This window comes from Periplaneta americana, chromosome 1 (assembly GCF_040183065.1).
Source record: "Periplaneta americana isolate PAMFEO1 chromosome 1, P.americana_PAMFEO1_priV1, whole genome shotgun sequence".
Classification (NCBI taxonomy): Eukaryota; Metazoa; Arthropoda; class Insecta; order Blattodea; family Blattidae; genus Periplaneta; species Periplaneta americana.
Window position 1 is genome coordinate 211656823 of NC_091117.1, and position 18843 is coordinate 211675665.

Genomic DNA, 18843 nt, shown 5'->3' on the forward strand with positions numbered 1-18843 from the left:
TACAAATCTGTGACAGGTTAGGTTTGATTCAACTAGTTAGAAGAGAGATCTCTTCTAACTCGTTGGTTTGATCAGTTTAGGCTTTTGTTATGCCTTGCATATACGACTCTGATATACGATCAACTGCATGTTCACAAAAAATCTCATAAATTCAACGATTTTCACTTTCGACAACACCGGAACTACCTCAGCGCTAGTTTCACCCAGATTTTTTCAAAACACATTTATACTGCTACCAGAAGAAAAGAGCTATACAGAGTGAACCGTAACTAATGTTCATTATTTCAGAGGGTAATATTTTTAGATATTTCAAACAAAAAAGTATAATACAATTTTGCTCATTTTTGCTTCCTTTCCGAAGTAAAAATTGTTTTATATGAAACATTTGATAGCGTGTTTTGGGAAAGCCATTGATTTAGTTCCCAATATGCTCAGGCAATTTAAGAGGGCAGGGTAGGGGAGACTGGGAATGATTGATACACAGATAAAAATTAATATTGTGGCCTTTAATATGCTTTCTGCTTTCTGTAACTTTCTTTACACAGCTAGTTATACAGAGCTTTTGATAACATTAACAAAATATACAATTTTAAAAACTTTTTTGAACACACAAAAAACAATTAATTTTTTTATCATATGCAAAGTATACCAGTCCTCCCTATCATGGGGATATGTGATACACTTCTTGGGGGATATATGATAGTCATTTAATTTTATATTAAAAATTCACAAAATTTAAATGAGATTTTGGTTTACAATGCTAATGGTTTATTTTGAAAAGGCATTTCAAAGTTGTACAATGGATTATCAATAACATTTTTGCTAAAGCTAATCAGTAATCAATCGTAGTGCATTTTAACATATATTCCACAGACAGTCCTTCAAAACTTTCATTAAAATAAAAACAAATTAAACGTTAATTTTTATCTGTAAATGCAGGTTGTGAAAGTACAGTAGGCCTATCAATTTTAGAGTTATCAGTCACAGAAATATAATCTTTTGTGGTCATATAAAATTTTCTGCCACTTACATTTGCGAATTTCAGAGTCCATTCTTCTACAGTTCCTGACTCTAAAATGCATCCAACAAATCTACTAATCGTTTTTTTTTTTTTTTTTTACCTTTGCATGAAACTACGACGCAATCACTTACTTCCACCTTCTCTTTAAATTGTTCTTCAGTTTCTTCCATAAAGTCATCTTCACTCCTATCAGACCTCACTGACGCAATGTCCTCATCTGAACGTGTGTCATATTTTTTTTTAGAAAATTTCTGCCAGTGACCCAACCAATTCCTTTTTCTCTTTCTGATCAGTTTCAGAGTCATTCTTTCTTTACCTACTCTTTCCAACACAGCTTCATTCCTTATTTTGTCTGTACATTTCACACTTTCCATTCTTCTCCATATCCACATTTCAAATGCTTCTCTTCACCTCGTACATAAATCTGCGTAGCATACAGTTTCCCCATAGTTTGTGTGTAAATTTAGAATCTGCCTTTATATAATGCAAATGGCAATCTATATTTATGTACAACATGTTTTTCGAATACAACGAATTTAAAATAAATTAGTTATAGTAACAGTATTCAGCGTAGAATGTAAAAAAAAATAATATTCTCAACTATTTTTATTATTAAACATTTCCATTATAATTTTTAGTTCTTATATTTTTACCATATTATAGTGGATTTTGTGATTTAAAATAGGTCGAGTTTAGTGATCTTCGTATTGATTTTCGAGGTAGTCCAGAATCCGCATGTTATATTTACTTAGCCTCGTATCGTAGGTACGACAGGTCCCGCCTGGTGCCAGTAGCGTGGCAGCAGTTGTCCGAAATGGAAGCTCTTATTCCTTCTCCCGCCGCCTGCGAGGTTCGGTCGGTGATAAAGTTCTTTAATGCACAAAGCATTGCGCCAATTGAAATTCATCGGCAGCTCTGTCAGGTCTATGGGCCGAACATCATGAGTAGGCCTAAGCAGATGGTGCGTCGCTGGTGTAGGCAGTTCTCCGAAGGTCGTCAAAGTGTCCATGATGAAGAGCGCAGTGGGCGACCGTCCCTCATCAATGATGATCGTGTTGAGCTGGTGCGGCAGTGCATCATGGAGAACCGTCGCTTCACGATTACGGAGCTGAGCAGCCATTTTCCGCAGATATCGCGATCCTTGTTGCATGAGATTGTCACTAAGAACCTGCTGTTCAAAAAAGTGTGTGCCAGGTGGGTGCCGAAAAACCTGACACCCGAACACAAAATGCAACGTTTAGGAGCAGCACTGACATTTCTGCAACGGTATCACGATGACGGCGACGAGTTCCTCGACAGGATCGTCACGGGCGATGAGACTTAGATTTCGCACTTCACCCCGGAAACCAAGCAGCAGTCAATGCATTGGCGGCATAGTGGATCTCCGGTCAGGACGAAATTCAAACAGACGCTGTCGGTACGGAAAGTGATTTGCACGGTGTTCTGGGACAGGAAGGGCATTCTGCTCATTGACTTCCTTCCAAGAGGTGAAACAGTGAACGCTGACCGTTACTGTGAAACACTGCGAAAATTGCGACGTGCAATTCAAAACAAGAGGCGTGGAATGCTTACTGCAGGTGTTGTGCTCCTCCATGACAATGCTCGTCCACATACGGCTCGGCGCACACCAGCTGTTTTGACGGAATTTGGCTGGTAGTTTTTTCATCATCCATCCTACAGTCCTAATCTTGCTCCCAGCGATTTACACGTTTTCTTGCACCTCAAGAAATTCCTGTCCTCCGGTGAGCGTTTTGGCAACGACGAAGAGCTGAAGACGTCTGTCACGCTGGTTCCATTCACAGACGGCAGAGTTCTACGACAGAGGGATACAAAAGTTGATCCCACGATACGACAAGTGTCCCAATTCTGATGGTGGCTATGTTGAAAAATGGCTGAAACATTGCTGTACCTGTTGCCAATAAATGTTTTCCTGAAAGTGTCTTCTTTTTTTTAAATAGGGAAACTTACTTTCTGGATGCGCCTCGTATTACACTTTTTTATTATTTTTGTGAATAATCATAATCTGTAATCATAATTTATAGAGCATGGATGATACGGCTACGTATTGTAAAATATTGAACGATTCAATAAAAGTGTTTTACAATTGATGTCCTGTAGTGATGTAATGATGAACTGCGCATCTTTGTTCGTGACCTTTATTTCCCGTCCTTCTATAGTAACGTACAGCTGCGATAAATACAAATGCTTTACGTACATCGTACCAACAATGTCAAGTTTAAATGTAGAATACAATTAAATTGTGTCCATAAAACTTTATGGTCAAAATAAATAATAAAAATTGCTCACTAAAGCCCAGTTTGTAAAAATATGGCTTTGGTCATATCGCATCATGTAATTAAGTAACATTTGCAGCACGAAGTAGGTCTTCAAAGAAACGGTTACATGTAAGAAAACAACCAAGCAGAACTATCCTTATCAAGAGGTAATTTTGAGTACATTAAATGTAATAGATTGCTGCTTAAAAGGAGAGCATACCGGTATATCTACATCTTGTTACATATCTTCTATGAAAAATGCACTCAACTAGTTTGCGTGACCTTCGAATCTACTACTGTTTGTGACAAGCACGTTAATGTCCTGAAAATGTGAGATCTCAGGATCTTTTTTGGGTTAGGTAACTTTTTTTTCAGTCAATATCATTTATTACAAGAATACGTATTAAATACAATAACAATACATAAAATCTATTATAAACATTAAACAGTAGCCTAATTGATATAAAAACAAAAATTAATTAAACCTAATGTATTTACACCCGTATGAGGAACCTCGTGATCGGGGGTTCAAAATTGCAAATTAGATAAGCGGAAAAAGAAAAAGAAACATTAAATTTAATTAATATAAATAGCATACATTACAAACAACAGCTTATATAATAAAATAACTACTTACAAATGGAAGGGTTTATAACTAACTAGTGGCTTGTGCAGCAAATGCTGCAAACTAAGTTCATTAGGCGTTCAAATAAACATTTTTCAGATTTATTTTCAATGAAGAATACCAGAGATTCTGAAAGTTATTTGTTTCCATAATAATGAAAGATACTCTCTCTCGAGCCAATACTGAAGAGAACCATGCATATAAATATCTACACCACACCGCCATTAAATATATGAAAAAGACCCAACCCCACTTGATTAAACTATAAAAATATTTGATTTTTAATAATATCATCTTTCGTAAGTTTTATAGCTTTCAGTAACATATACTATATATATATATATATATATATATATATATATATATATATATATATATATATATATATACTATATAGCCGCCACTCAGTAAAATATAGAAATCAAAATCTAATTTAAGTTATTCTCTACATCTGCTTATATAACCCCAAAACGTTTCACTTTCATATCATCAATATAGCATTAATATGTATAATTAATGAAAAATAGTCACATCATGGCATTAACTACAATAATATTTCATTTCTAATGGTAATAATGTCATCAAACCACTTCAAGTTTTGTAGTTTTTAATATCCAATACACAGCTGTACCCAGAAAATTACACACCACAGAATCGAACCTGTAAATTATTTTTAATAAGTTAAGTTTTTAAGCTCTAAATATGTCAGCATTCTTGCAGATCATGGCCTTCGTGTAATATTGTTTACTATAGTGTGTGTTTTGTGTTATTCTGAAATGCAATTAGCTAGTTCTCAAAACTGACGACAGATTGATTTTGGAAAATAGGAAAATTATGTTGAAAAATTGACATTTCACTGAAAACTAATATATTTTTTTTTTTAAACTTTGAATTCCAAGCATCAAAATGAGGGGTCATTTATAAAAATCCGTTCAGCCGTTTTCCCGTAATTTCCATTACCAGTTCAAATTATATAGATCTGCGTAAGCAAATAAGATTAATATTTATTAATTTATTATATAAATCTAAGTTAAGTTGATAATTTCTTTAATTTTAAATTTAATTTTCATCGTACTTATATTCCCTAAATATCAGGAAACCTCTAAAACATGATCATGTATCAATGATTCAGCATTAATTGCGAAGTCTTGAAGGTTCTGAACTAAACTAGACCAGACATTCACAAACACAGGAACTCACATGGTCAATATGGCGCAAAACTTTCGTTACACTACCCTGAAGTGAATCGGGTCTGCTAATTTGTACCCGTATATGCTACCTTGTTTATACCAAATAAGAATGAAAAATACATGCCTTCAAGCGAACCAGCATTGTAACGTATCTATAGGCTATGCATCCGACCAGTCACTACATCTGGAAACAAAGTTGTAAAGAGAGTTTATGTAGGTTTATGTTAATTAAAAACAAATTCATCACCTATATGATCTTATCGAATTTGTTGTAGGTATGTATGCCATGTTGAGCGACGTTGGACTTATTGCTTGCAGAGTTCTAGGACTGGTCTTTTGCTTATGGTTTCCATATTGTTTCATGTTGAAGAAAGCGGTTTTATGCTGCATGCCGTTCTTGTGTGTAGGTAGAGAAGATCCCTTGGGATGCACCAGTCTGTAGTGTCGATACAGCCTGATTGTCAGGTAGTAGAACAGCTCTGCAGCGCTCAGCAAGGAACATCCTAGACACAGGCCAGCTATGCCACCAAACGCGACTGAAATGAACGTCCTAATCATTATTATAAACATTTACATAATGTTAGAAGATTTTATTACTTAGTTGGTAACTTTTTCATCATTATATCATATTCTGATGTGTATTATTACAAGACATGCGACCTTGCTGTATGAAATACAGGGACATCATTTTATTTTTACTTCAATTTTTATTGTACCTGAGTTTTTGAATATACTTCACTCCCACCCCTTCTACTAATGAAGTTCAACCGTCCTCCACACAGATCCAAGACCCCATATACAGTTATAGTAGCCTTACGGTCATAGTAAACAGTACGTTCCAAAAATATGTTCGCGTTTTCTAGTGACGAAAGAGCTTTCAATATTGAATCATTTTCGCAAAGGTATGTCGTCCATTTGCCTACGTCGTATCCCGGTTTTCCCCACCAGATTTTATTCGCCAGCTAGTGGCTGGCTGTCTTAGTTCTTTTCTGAGAACATTAATTTCTGTTAGGAATTGGATGTCTACGTAATATTAACAACTGTTTAAAATAACTTAAATAAAAGAGCCTCGTTAAGTAATTAACTGTCACGTGATTTCCTCCCTTTCTACGACACTACGACATAACCACTTGGACCGACAGTAGATAGTATGTCTGAGTGATTTTATCTTTTCGGATCGGGCAGAAGTGAAGATTGAATTTACAGTACGTAAAGTACTCTTTTATATAGTAGGTACAGAATTATTTCAATATGAGTTACTAGTACGAAGAACGAAACTGGTAATTGGGATTAGGTACAATAGTCTATAGTGCGATAATATGCACATTAGAACTGGAGCCTGTACCGAAATGAACGGCCACCATTTTGAAAAATGTGTTTAAATATCCATATTACGATTATTTTTCAATTTAACTTCATTCTCTATATTGTACGCTAATGTGCTGTAGACAGTATAATATACACTGCACAATGAATACGTCCACATAGACAACTCAGTTCATGAGTAAAAACACTCATTGTTAATACTGTACTGTATTTTGATTAAACGAAAACCTAATGAAAATGATCAAACTCAAAAGCGCAATATTTCCTAGTTTACGTAAATGGATGAACTACTTTTCTTCCCTCCTATACCTAGTAAAGTGATTTGTTTGTATATTACGCCAGTATCATCGAACTCCAGTCGTGGAAGGGGGTAGCAAACGGCGTTGATCCAGAGGTATAGGCAAGTTAATATTAAAAATGTTAGTAAAAATAAAATGATGTCCCTGTAGTTAATGGGTAGCTTTTGACGTTACACGGAAGTAATCGTCGTGGTCATTCTCCGCGGCAAATCTCCTGCATATGAAGAGAAACAATCGGAGATGGCTTGTGCGAGACAGTGATGTCTCTTGTGAGAGAGAGAGACGGCGATACCGGAGCCAGAGGGAGGGAGAAATCAGTTTCCTGCTGGGTTAAATATTTATCATGTTGTATCTCCTAAGATAGTCAATCAATCGCGTTGTAATTTTTATGATTGATAGGTGAATGTCTGAGGAAAGCATGGGAAAAAAATTCGAAATCAAAATCTTTTTTAGAAACCGAGAGAAAAAATAGTAACTTCGAAGTGATCTGTTAAAAATAGACATTCACACCTTCACAAGTTGGTAAGCGGGAAACTTTTTTGTTTTTCACGTTAAATGGGGGATCAAAGTGAGAGAAATGTTGAAAAGGAATGGACATTGCTTTTAAAAGTTGTTGCTACTCAAAATCTTTACTGGTTTTCGAGTTACGGTGAGGAGGATCATTAAATATTATATTTCAAACAGTGCTGTCGTCAGATTCATGACTAGCGATATAGACGCCATGATTTTTTTTAGTGGGTTATTTTACGACGCTTTATCAACTGCTATGTTTATATAGCATTAAATATTATATAAATTATCGCATTGGACAGAAATTCATACAGGAATAAGACAAGGCTGCGGCCTTTCACCGTTGCTATTTATTATATATATATGAATCAAATAATTAGAGAATGTAAACAATTGCCTCATGGATATATTACAACTCAATAGACATTTACAACTAGATTCATTACTTTTTGCAGACGATTTAGCTCTGGTGGCATCCTCAAAAGATGAATTACCTACAACATTCAATTTTTAATTTTAACAAAATTGGAATTAAATATGATATGAAAATCAATACAGAAAAAACTAAAATTATGTCCTTCTGCGGAAAATACCCTGTGCCTAGCAAAATATGTTTAGATTAAAGAATATTAGAAAGGATAAATTATTTTACATATCTCGGATACACATTATCTTTTTTCGATGAAGTAGACATTTCACAGAAAATTTCTAAATACACCAAAACAATGGGAATAATTAACACCATTATGAAACCTTCCCTAGTACAAAGGCATACTCGAATTCGCCTTTACAAGACCTTGTCGAGACTTGTACTTTGTTACGGCAGTGAGGCATGGACATTGAGAAAGAAAGACGAAAGCAGAATAACGGCTAATGAAATAACATTTATGAGATATACAGCGGGATATACGAAATGGGATCACAAACGCAATGAAGATATAATGGAAGAATTACAACTAGAACCTGTAATTAATCACGTAAAACATTATAAGAACAACTGGATAAATCATCTGCATCGCATGCATGCATCCCAAAAGTCATGCTCCACTATCGTCCAAACGGGAAGAGATCTCTCGGTCGTCCAAAGGAGCGCTGGATTGAAAATTCAACTGTGAGATCGTAACAGGCCATTTGGCCTAATACTTGAAGGGAAGAAGAAGAACAAGAAGTTTATATAGCGTCTGAGTGAGGTGAAGGTGATAATGCTGGCGAAATGAGTCCAGGGTCCAGCGCAGAAATTTACGCAGCATTTTTCTCGACATCTTGATAACGTAATAACTAATAATATATAGAATTTACTAAAGAGCACAAAATAAGAAGGAAAAATAAATTTAATAAGAATGATGAAGATATGCAGATCTCAACTGCTTTCCTCTCGCGTACTAGTCTGCACGTTACCGTTACTCATGAGGGCAAAATAAGTCCCCACTCACCGGTAAGTCATGAAAACAATGTTTCGAGAAATTAACTTTAAATGGCCTGTAACCTAGGTTCCTCTTTAGTGCCCACAATTTGGTGTGGGCTTCGCTAAAATAGCTCATATTCGTATCATGACGTCCCTTGTCATGTCGAAGGCGACTCTTGCAGAACATATAGTGAAGATGACGTAAGAGCAGTTCCTAAAAGACTAATTTGGCCGCCTCTTCAGTGTTGCCAACTAATACTAGATATCACCAAAAGAGGGTAAAATCATACAATGTCATGTACTATAATAATAATAATAATAATAATAATAATCATCATCATCATCATCATATAGTATTAACAATAACCGTGTCGTGCTTCATCACCACATCTCATCTTTATGTTGGGGAGGTGTTTTCTAAAAGGTTCAATAATAATTTGTGAAAGAGTATATTTTCCTTCTGGACCTCTCGCACATTATGTTAGTAATTAGTAGATTAGTGTATGATCTAATATTAAAATTATTTTGTCTGCCAACATGAAATTGATTGCTTTGATTAAATAGTTTACGAATCACGAGACCTAACCTAAAAATATATTTTGTTTGATCACGTGAAATGATTAGTATGAATTCCGAAAACGAATGCCACTTTGAAATGTATGCTTAAGAATATTTACTCCATTATTGTAATAAAAGTTTAAACACGAAAGAAATTAATTACAATGTGAAATTGTATTTCTATCGATTACACAAGGGTATGTATCACACTAAATATGTTATATTTATTTACACATAGCCTATCTGACTCTAATATTGAAATTATAACCACAACATAAAGCAACACATACAATAACTATTATGTATTAATATTAATACTGATATTAATTAATTATTAGTATGTTCAAATTTCACTAGCTTCCAGTAATGGGCTCATAAATCTAGAACAATTTTAATTTTCAGAATTTAAACTACTGACAACTCGTGTCACTGCTACCAACATAACAGTTATAAAATCACTACCAGTTGTAGTATTTCTCAGTACCGAAATTCGAAACGAAGTTGGCAAAATAAAATCAACCTGCAAACTAGAAAATCACCGTAACCCACTAGCTTATGTAGTAATGGGGGAAAAATGGTTAGGTTTCACACTTAGGGTATGAAGTAAGCTGACCCGGACTATGAATAAGGAAACTTGTTTAAAGCAGCTAAAGTGCATAGAACGCTGAGTTGACTCCACGGGGAAGAAATAATAAATTAATGCTTAAACTGTGAGTCAACAAAATGTGTTTCTTCACCATGACGATATCAACGCTTGTTTGTGACGTAAATACCATGGAACGCAATCAGGAAGACGAACGAGTGACAGCACATTCTTATGAACCTACACATCTAACACAGCAATCAGTTTGCGCTGGAATACCGTTAGACATTCACACATTAGCGGTACTCAAACGGTTGTGAAAAGTTTTTGATGATAAGATAGAAGGACAACAGAAACCTAAGAGCATTATGTACGTCATTCTGTATAATTAGAAGGAAATAAATTATTATTATTATTATTATTATTATTATTATTATCATGATTATTATTATTATTATTATTATTATTATTATTATTATTATTATTATTATTATCGCATATCAAACACACATGCAAGAAAGTATTTTCCAGTGGCGTAGCGTCAATGTAAGCTAAAAAGCTTAGCTTCCCCAGTTAATAATGATTTCATAATAAACCTGCAGTTTATGGAGAAATTTATTTATCAATTTTAATAGAATTTATATTTACGCTTTAAATGTTGTGATGCGGCAGCTCAGGATGATTTGTGATGCAGCAGTAAACAAGAAGCCTGCACACACCAGCTTCCAAGCAGACCGGTTTCTTCTGTGTAATCCACCCCGCAGATTTTCCATCCCCTTCTGACTAAACTACCGGTACCCTAGTCGCAAGGCTCGCAAGAAGCTAGCTTTAACATTTAAAATAAGTAGTTTCCGAGTTATCCCTTTTCGTCAGTTGTGTTCAGTTGAAGTGTTAGTGTGCATTGTGGCTGATATAATAAATAATGAGCGAAATAACAGTTCCTGACACGAATTTACTTGAATTTTTTAGGACAATTGTATTATCAAGACTGACTTACGAACAAAAGTGTGATTTAAAAAACAAATGACGGACTCCCTTGCTGTCAATGAAGGACACAACCAAAAGACAGACGCATACTTACGTAATGATACTAATATTGTGATTTCTCTAAGTATGACAGTGAGTGAGCTAATGTTATACTATACGTGTCTATTTGTTAGAAATATGAGTAAACCAAGAAATCATATTTTACTACGTACCATTTGAGGTCATGCCTTATTGGTGTTACTTACGATGTTCCAACCAATCTTCGACTGCTGACTTGAAATTGACTACTATTTATTTAAGACTGTATTTTTGTAATACTTTTCTCATGAAAGACAACTTTAGTTAGCTTCCCCTGCTCAAAATTTCATGCTACGCCACTGGTATTTCCACTCTTCACTCATTAAAAAGATTGTACCACTATCCAGCTAAATTAAAGCAGACGCTTATACAGACTCTTGTTATGCCTCATTTCGATTATTGTGACGCTTTATTCAGTGATCTCAGGGTGGATTTATCCCGGAAACTGCAACGTGTTCATAATGCGTGTGTTCGTTTCATTTGTAATGTCCGCTACTACGATCACATTTCGCCTTCTTTCGATACATTATTGTGGCTCAGGTTAAATGAGAGGAGAAAGTTACATTCCCTTTCTCTCTTATACCGAATTTTGCACACCTCTACTCCCTCTTACTTATCTGTCCGATTCCACAGTCTTTCTCGGTATCATAACTTAAATACTCGGTCACAATATGATAACACGCTAGAAATACCACTGCACACATCATCTCTTTATTCTTCATCTTTCACTGTTGCTACTTCTCGTCACTGGAAATCTCTGCCGCCTGAAGTCAAGGGCTGCCGAACTTTAATTTCCTTTAAACGTAAATTAGAAAAAAATATCTTATGATGAGTTGCCAGACCTAACGCGTTGCAAATATTTCATGGAATGTGTTCCACTGTATTTATTTTTATTTTTTTGGTTTCCTATTTTTATTATCTAAATCGTGTATCACTTAACGCCAATATGTATCCCACTGTGTTATTTTTTTATTATTAATCTGTTCTTTTGTGTACATTTTATTCAATTGTCGGTTTCTGGTTTAATTATGTAAATCCTACTTAATTGTAATCTAATACTAATATGTATACTAATGTGTTTATTTTTATTTTTACTGTGTACATTTTTTTTATTGAATTATCGGCTTCTGTTTTTATGTGATTCGTATTTGATTCTAACAACATTAATATGTATTCCACTATGTTTATTTTTATTTTATCAGGTAAATTTTATGTAACTACCCCTTTTGATCTCATTATGTACCTAAATTGTATCAGTATGTAATTCCTTAATTCCGATCCAGTTTTATGTTCAACTGTGTAAGCAAGTTTTAATCCTGATTGAGTGTAAGAGAAGGCCTTACGACCTTAACTCTGCCAGGTTAAATAAAACCATTATTATTATTATTATTATTATTATTATTATTATTATTATTATTATTATTATTTGAGAACTTTTCATACTTCTGTAGGATTTTGTTGCAATTCATACTTAATTTAAGAGTATCAGTATGTAAAATTTAATTAGGAAAGTGATTATCAAATGATTGAAAGAATAAATGGCTTGACATTACATTTAATAGAGAAATGTTACTATCGATAGGGCTATTATTGTGGTTATGTTATTTATTCAGGCTTGCCCAAAATCGGGCTTGCCATCTGACACAGACAACTCACAATTTTTGAATTCATATTAAAATATGAGACGAATAATTTACAAATTTTGATATTGATAGATGCAACTAATAATTATCCTCCCAAGTTTTACCTAATTTTGAATACCACATAAATGGTTTCTTAATATAACAACTGAGTGCTTTAGTGTTGTAATAGTGTTGTAACTATCAAAAGTTAGTTTTGAATAAATGCAAGATAAACTTTTCAAAGTCGTATGAAAACTCAAGATTATCAACTACAAATATAAGTAGCATGGGCAGAATTCGTATGGCACATCAATTTACTTTAAATCTTAGCCACTAATTTTATTTAGCCTTACATACTTACTTACAAATGGCTTTTAAGGAACCCGGAGGTTCATTGCCGTCCTCACATAACCCCGCCATCGGTCCTTATTCTGTGCAAGATTAATCCAGTCTCTACCATCATATCCCACCTCCCTTAAATCCATTTTAATATTATCGTCCCGTCTACGTCTCGGCCTCCCCAAAGGTCTTATTCCCTCCGGCCTGCCAACTAACACTCTATATGCATTTCTGGATTCGCCAATACGTGCTACATGCCCTGTCTATCTGAAACGTCTGGATTTAATGTTCCTAATTATGTCAGGTGAAGAATAAAATGCATGCAGTTTTGCGTTGTGTAACTTTCTCCATTCTCCTGTAACTTCATCCCTGTTAACCCCTAAATTTTCCTAAGCACCTTATTCTCTTTGCTTTTTACGTAATTACAAAATAGTAAAGAATGTATATTCTTATAAAACAAAAGTATTTCCATTAAAGATTCCTTTACATTTGATGTAAACTCAAAATAACATTATTACGAATACACATTCTATAATTATATCTCTATTAGTTATTTTCTTTGAAGAAATTAAAATAAATTGATTTAGAAAAGAAATTAAGTTTACAATAATGTTAAGCAATGTGTTAAGTGTGGAGAATGTGATCGCAATATATCTGATGAGACGCTTTTGTTTACATTCTCCTCTCGCAAGTCTTGCGGAATGGATGACTGCAATTGTACTCATCCCCACGGTGGAGTAATGATCCCAAGGAGCGTTGCAGTGTTGCAACACGTTACATTTCGTATTCTCGAAACTGTTGGACGTATCAAAAAACTTATTTGACAAAACTTGTTCACATTGACTTGATATATTAACTCTGTGAATTAATGTAATAGGTCCCCTTCCACCCTCTATAAGAATATGCAAAGGATGACGCAAACCATGTCGAAACTAGTCAATCTGGTCATTTACCATCAAATTTACAATATTAATACAGTGAAGTAGTTATTACTTGATCAGTAACGTTCATCAATGAATAATATGGAGATTAAAGCTCAAGGTATTGTTACATTGTTTGGGAAATAGTGCGTACACATGGAGGATGAAGATTACTTGCATAAAATGAATATCATCACATAGGCCTATACAGTGAAGTAGTTATTACTTGATCAGTAACGTTCATCAATGAATAATATAGAGATTAAAGCTCAAGGAATTGCTACATTGTTTGGGGAAATAGTGCGTACATATGGAGGATGAAGATTACTTGCATAAAATGAATATCATCACATAGGCCTATACAGTGAAGTAGTTATTACTTGATCAGTAACGTTCATCAGTGAATAATATGGAGATTAAAGCTCAAGGAATTGCTACATTGTTTGGGGAAATAGTGCGTACACATGGGGGATGAAGATTACTTGCATAAAATGAATATCATCACATAGGCCTATACAGTGAAGTAGTTATTACTTGATCAGTAACGTTCATCAATGAATAATATGGAGATTAAAGCTCAAGGAATTGCTACATTGTTTGGGGAAATAGTGCGTACACATGGAGGATGAAGATTACTTGCATAAAATGAATATCATCACATAGGCCTATACAGTGAAGTAGTTATTACTTGATCAGTAACGTTCATCAATGAATAATATGGAGATTAAAGCTCAAGGAATTGCTACATTGTTTGGGGAAATAGTGCGTACATATGGAGGATGAAGATTACTTGCATAAAATGAATATCATCACATAGGCCTATACAGTGAAGTAGTTATTACTTGATCAGTAACGTTCATCAGTGAATAATATGGAGATTAAAGCTCAAGGAATTGCTACATTGTTTGGGGAAATAGTGCGTACACATGGAGGATGAAGATTACTTGCATAAAATGAATATCATCACATAGGCCTATACAGTGAAGTAGTTATTACTTGATCAGTAACGTTCATCAATGAATAATATGGAGATTAAGGCTCAAGGAATTGCTATATTGTTTGGGGAAATAGTGCGTACATATGGAGGATGAAGATTACTTGCATAAAATGAATATCATCACATAGGCCTATACAGTGAAGTAGTTATTACTTGATCAGTAACGTTCATCAGTGAATAATATGGAGATTAAAGCTCAAGGAATTGCTACATTGTTTGGGGAAATAGTGCGTACACATGGAGGATGAAGATTACTTGCATAAAATGAATATCATCACATAGGCCTATACAGTGAAGTAGTTATTACTTGATCAGTAACGTTCATCAATGAATAATATGGAGATTAAGGCTCAAGGAATTGCTACATTGTTTGGGGAAATAGTGCGTACACATGGAGGATGAAGATTACTTGCATAAAATGAATATCATCACATAGGCCTATACAGTGAAGTAGTTATTACTTGATCAGTAACGTTCATCAGTGAATAATATGGAGATTAAAGCTCAAGGAATTGCTACATTGTTTGGGGAAATAGTGCGTACACATGGAGGATGAAGATTACTTGCATAAAATGAATATCATCACATAGGCCTATACAGTGAAGTAGTTATTACTTGATCAGTAACGTTCATCAGTGAATAATATGGAGATTAAAGCTCAAGGAATTGCTACATTGTTTGGGGAAATAGTGCGTACACATGGAGGATGAAGATTACTTGCATAAAATGAATATCATCACATAGGCCTATACAGTGAAGTAGTTATTACTTGATCAGTAACGTTCATCAGTGAATAATATGGAGATTAAAGCTCAAGGAATTGCTACATTGTTTGGGGAAATAGTGCGTACACATGGAGGATGAAGATTACTTGCATAAAATGAATATCATCACATAGACCTATACACTGAAGTAGTTATTACTTGATCAGTAACGTTCATCAATGAATAATATGGAGATTAAAGCTCAAGGAATTGCTACATTGTTTGGGGAAATAGTGCGTACATATGGAGGATGAAGATTACTTGCATAAAATGAATATCATCACATAGGCCTATATAATTTCATCAGGAAGTTTTTTTTTGTCAAAAACAACTTAAATCACGACTTAAGGCCTCCCACTTACAGATATAGGCTCTTCCAAAGAAAATAATAGAAATTGTACTTTGGTAGGCCTATAATAACAGAAAAAGAAATATATTACGATTGGGAAGACATTGCATTTATTAGCAGTCTAAATGCAACTACCGAAGTCATCATACACATGTCTCCAAATATTGGTTTTGAGTAGAAGGGCATTACTAAAGACGCAAAAAAAAAGTTCAGCATTTGCCGTACTGTACGCACAATCAGTAATGCAGTAGGCCCGATTTGAAATACCTAAAAGGCTGTGACTCGGTTTAATATCCGCCACGTCCACACCTGTGGAATAACGGTTAGCGCGTCTGGCCGCGAAACCAGTTGGCCCGGGTTCGATTCCCGGTCGGGGCAAGTTAAGGCTGGTTCACAATAAACCGGGAACGAAAACCAGAATGAAAACGAGAAGCAGAGGACGTCAATATGAAAATTTTTGATTCACAATAAACCGAGAACGTAGACGACTATGCATCGATATGCATGTCAATAACGATATGTAAAGTCGATATTACGCATTCTGATGTTGTTTGTGTATAACTGACCAATGGCGTTCTCTCATGAGTACAAGGCAGCCAACATAAACACAGATTAACCAACTTCGAAATTTCAACTGAAACATTTCATTACGTACGGTACTATAAATATGCCCATGCATCTTTATTATCACAACCTATTTTAAGTCTACCATAACGTAAAATAATTAGAGAAGAAACATTTGTAATAGAACAAAAACGAACACAACAGTAGGTATTGAATTGAAGCACGAATATGTAGTGTGTAATACAACCAATACAGTAATAAAATATGATTCACTTACGATCGGTGTTCAAAGATGCAGCTACTGAAAGCCACGCATTCTCCTTCATTTTCTCATCTTTATACGAGGCGCGCCGCTTATCGTAAACGTGAGGATTTTCCTCAACACTCAAAATTAGAATCTCATCAAATAAAACTTGCTCCATGATGCACAGCATAGAACAAAATAATGCATAGGTTATGTCACGGTCTTCTTGCTACAAAATATACGACGACAAAATAGCTTTTAGATGGCAATAGAATGAATCTAGTGGGCTGTGATCGGAAACGTGAACGCCGAAGTTGAAACTTGGCCAACTCTCCGTTCCCGATCCCGGGCTCCGGCAAGCTTTTCGTTAATTGTGAATGCTCACATTTAAATGTATACATTTTAACAATTTTACCGTTTTCGTTTTCGTTCCGATTCTCGTTTCCGGTTTATTGTGAACCAGTCTTTACCTGGTTGAGGTTTTATTTCCGGGGTTTTCCCTCAACCCAAAATGAGCAAATGCTGGGTAACTTTCGGTGTTGGACTCCGGACTCATTTCACCGGCATTATCACCATCTCATTCATATACTAAATAACCTAAGATATTGATAAAGCGTCGTAAAATAACCTACAAAAATAAAATAAAAAATATCCGCCACAGGCATTTTCTTCCGAGAAAATGAGACGTTCAGTCAAGACAAAATATAAAGTAAGAATGAGTAATCTATATCAGGCCTGCACAAGGTTTGCGCTCTCCGAGCCGGCTCATAGCTCATGAGCGGAATGCAGATATTAGCTGCGCTCTGTATAAGGGTGGACTGGAAGAAGGGGTGATCTCGTACAGAATGTACACAAAAGGAGGTACTATTACGAGTTCTTATGAAATGAATTCCCGTTCAGTGTTTGCAAAACTATCTTGGACTATTATTAATTAATACAGAAATATTTATTTTACAGAAGTAATAGAAATTCAATTGCTATTTAAATGTACAATATCATTTTGTTATATTTGTATTTATCAGTACATCAAAACGAGGTTTTATGCTGTTGTCAGCTGAAAGGAACAGTAGCCTACTGATCGTAATGAAACTTCAGTTACAGATGTTCGATGTCTGCCTTTATTAAAGTTGATTATAGAAAACAGTTGCTCACAAATATAAATGTTGAGCCAAACATAGCAATCATTTTCACAGCCAGCCTGTCGTGGATATTATTGCTAATGTTTAGTCTTGTAAAACTCAACCAGGCTAGTAGTATTATTCAAACGATCTTTAGCCTTAGGTTACATTGAAGATCAATAAGTTCGAGATGTAAATCGTTAAATGTTATGTTCCGTCTTTTAGATTCCTCCATACTGTACTGTAGCAGTAGGTAAGCAACGTGAAACAGTTACTGAGAATAGGCCTACACACTGCACTCCACTAGATAGCTGAGTGGTCGTTTCTCTCTCCTCTACCCATAGCAAGTCTATGTCATTCTGACGTATCTTCCTCTTCGTTTCGGCGAGCGGTAAACGCCGCGCTCCCGCTCCGAAGGAGCGCGCGCGCTCGTTGAGCGCTGTTTGTGCAGACCTGATGTATATAATTTACAGTGTACTCCGTTTTTAGTAAAAATGTGTGGTAAATCGCAATAGTAATGGAAAAATTAGAGGATAAAAGCCAGCGAATGTGCGATAAAATACACGTGACAAGGTGAAGGCTGTACTCCTGAAAGACGTGGATAGTATGGGCGTCCAACTGTCACAAATAACCGTAAGTGATAGAGCTGGAATATTATCGTTTCAGAAAAACTGGTGAGCTGTTTTTACGGCTTCTGACAATGCTATTCTAGCAATGTTATTGTGAAAGTTTATGTAGAAATTTCACTGATGAAGCGATACATACACCACCATGTATGATCGAAGTAAACTGTAAACATGCACAAAAATGGTTTGCAGTTATCTCCTACACATTTATTACTTTAAGCCCATTTTGTACGTTTTCCGTTTGACGCTAAGCAGACAAGCCATGGATCTTCCGGGGTGGGAACGGAACTGGAAAACACAAGACATCACATTGTCCTAGACCTGTAAACAGTGTTGAGACTATGGCATATCTATTATGTCCATCGTGGACATGGGTGGGCAACTCGTGCTCTCAAAGTATCAACACAATCTCAATGCAGGTAGAACGGACTCTGTACTAGTT

At 35.2% G+C, this 18843-nt stretch overlaps 1 protein-coding gene across 1 annotated transcript in view; it reads right to left on the minus strand.

The window, feature by feature from the left end:
• Positions 1 to 4329: 4329 nt before the first annotated feature.
• Positions 4330 to 18843, minus strand: part of LOC138709569 (uncharacterized) — an 83938-nt gene continuing 69424 nt past the window's right edge. The window contains exon 4 of the mRNA XM_069840435.1: positions 4330 to 5648. Within this exon, the coding sequence (XP_069696536.1) occupies positions 5356 to 5648 (293 nt within the window). The 3' untranslated portion in view covers positions 4330 to 5355. The remainder of the gene's footprint in view (positions 5649 to 18843) is intronic.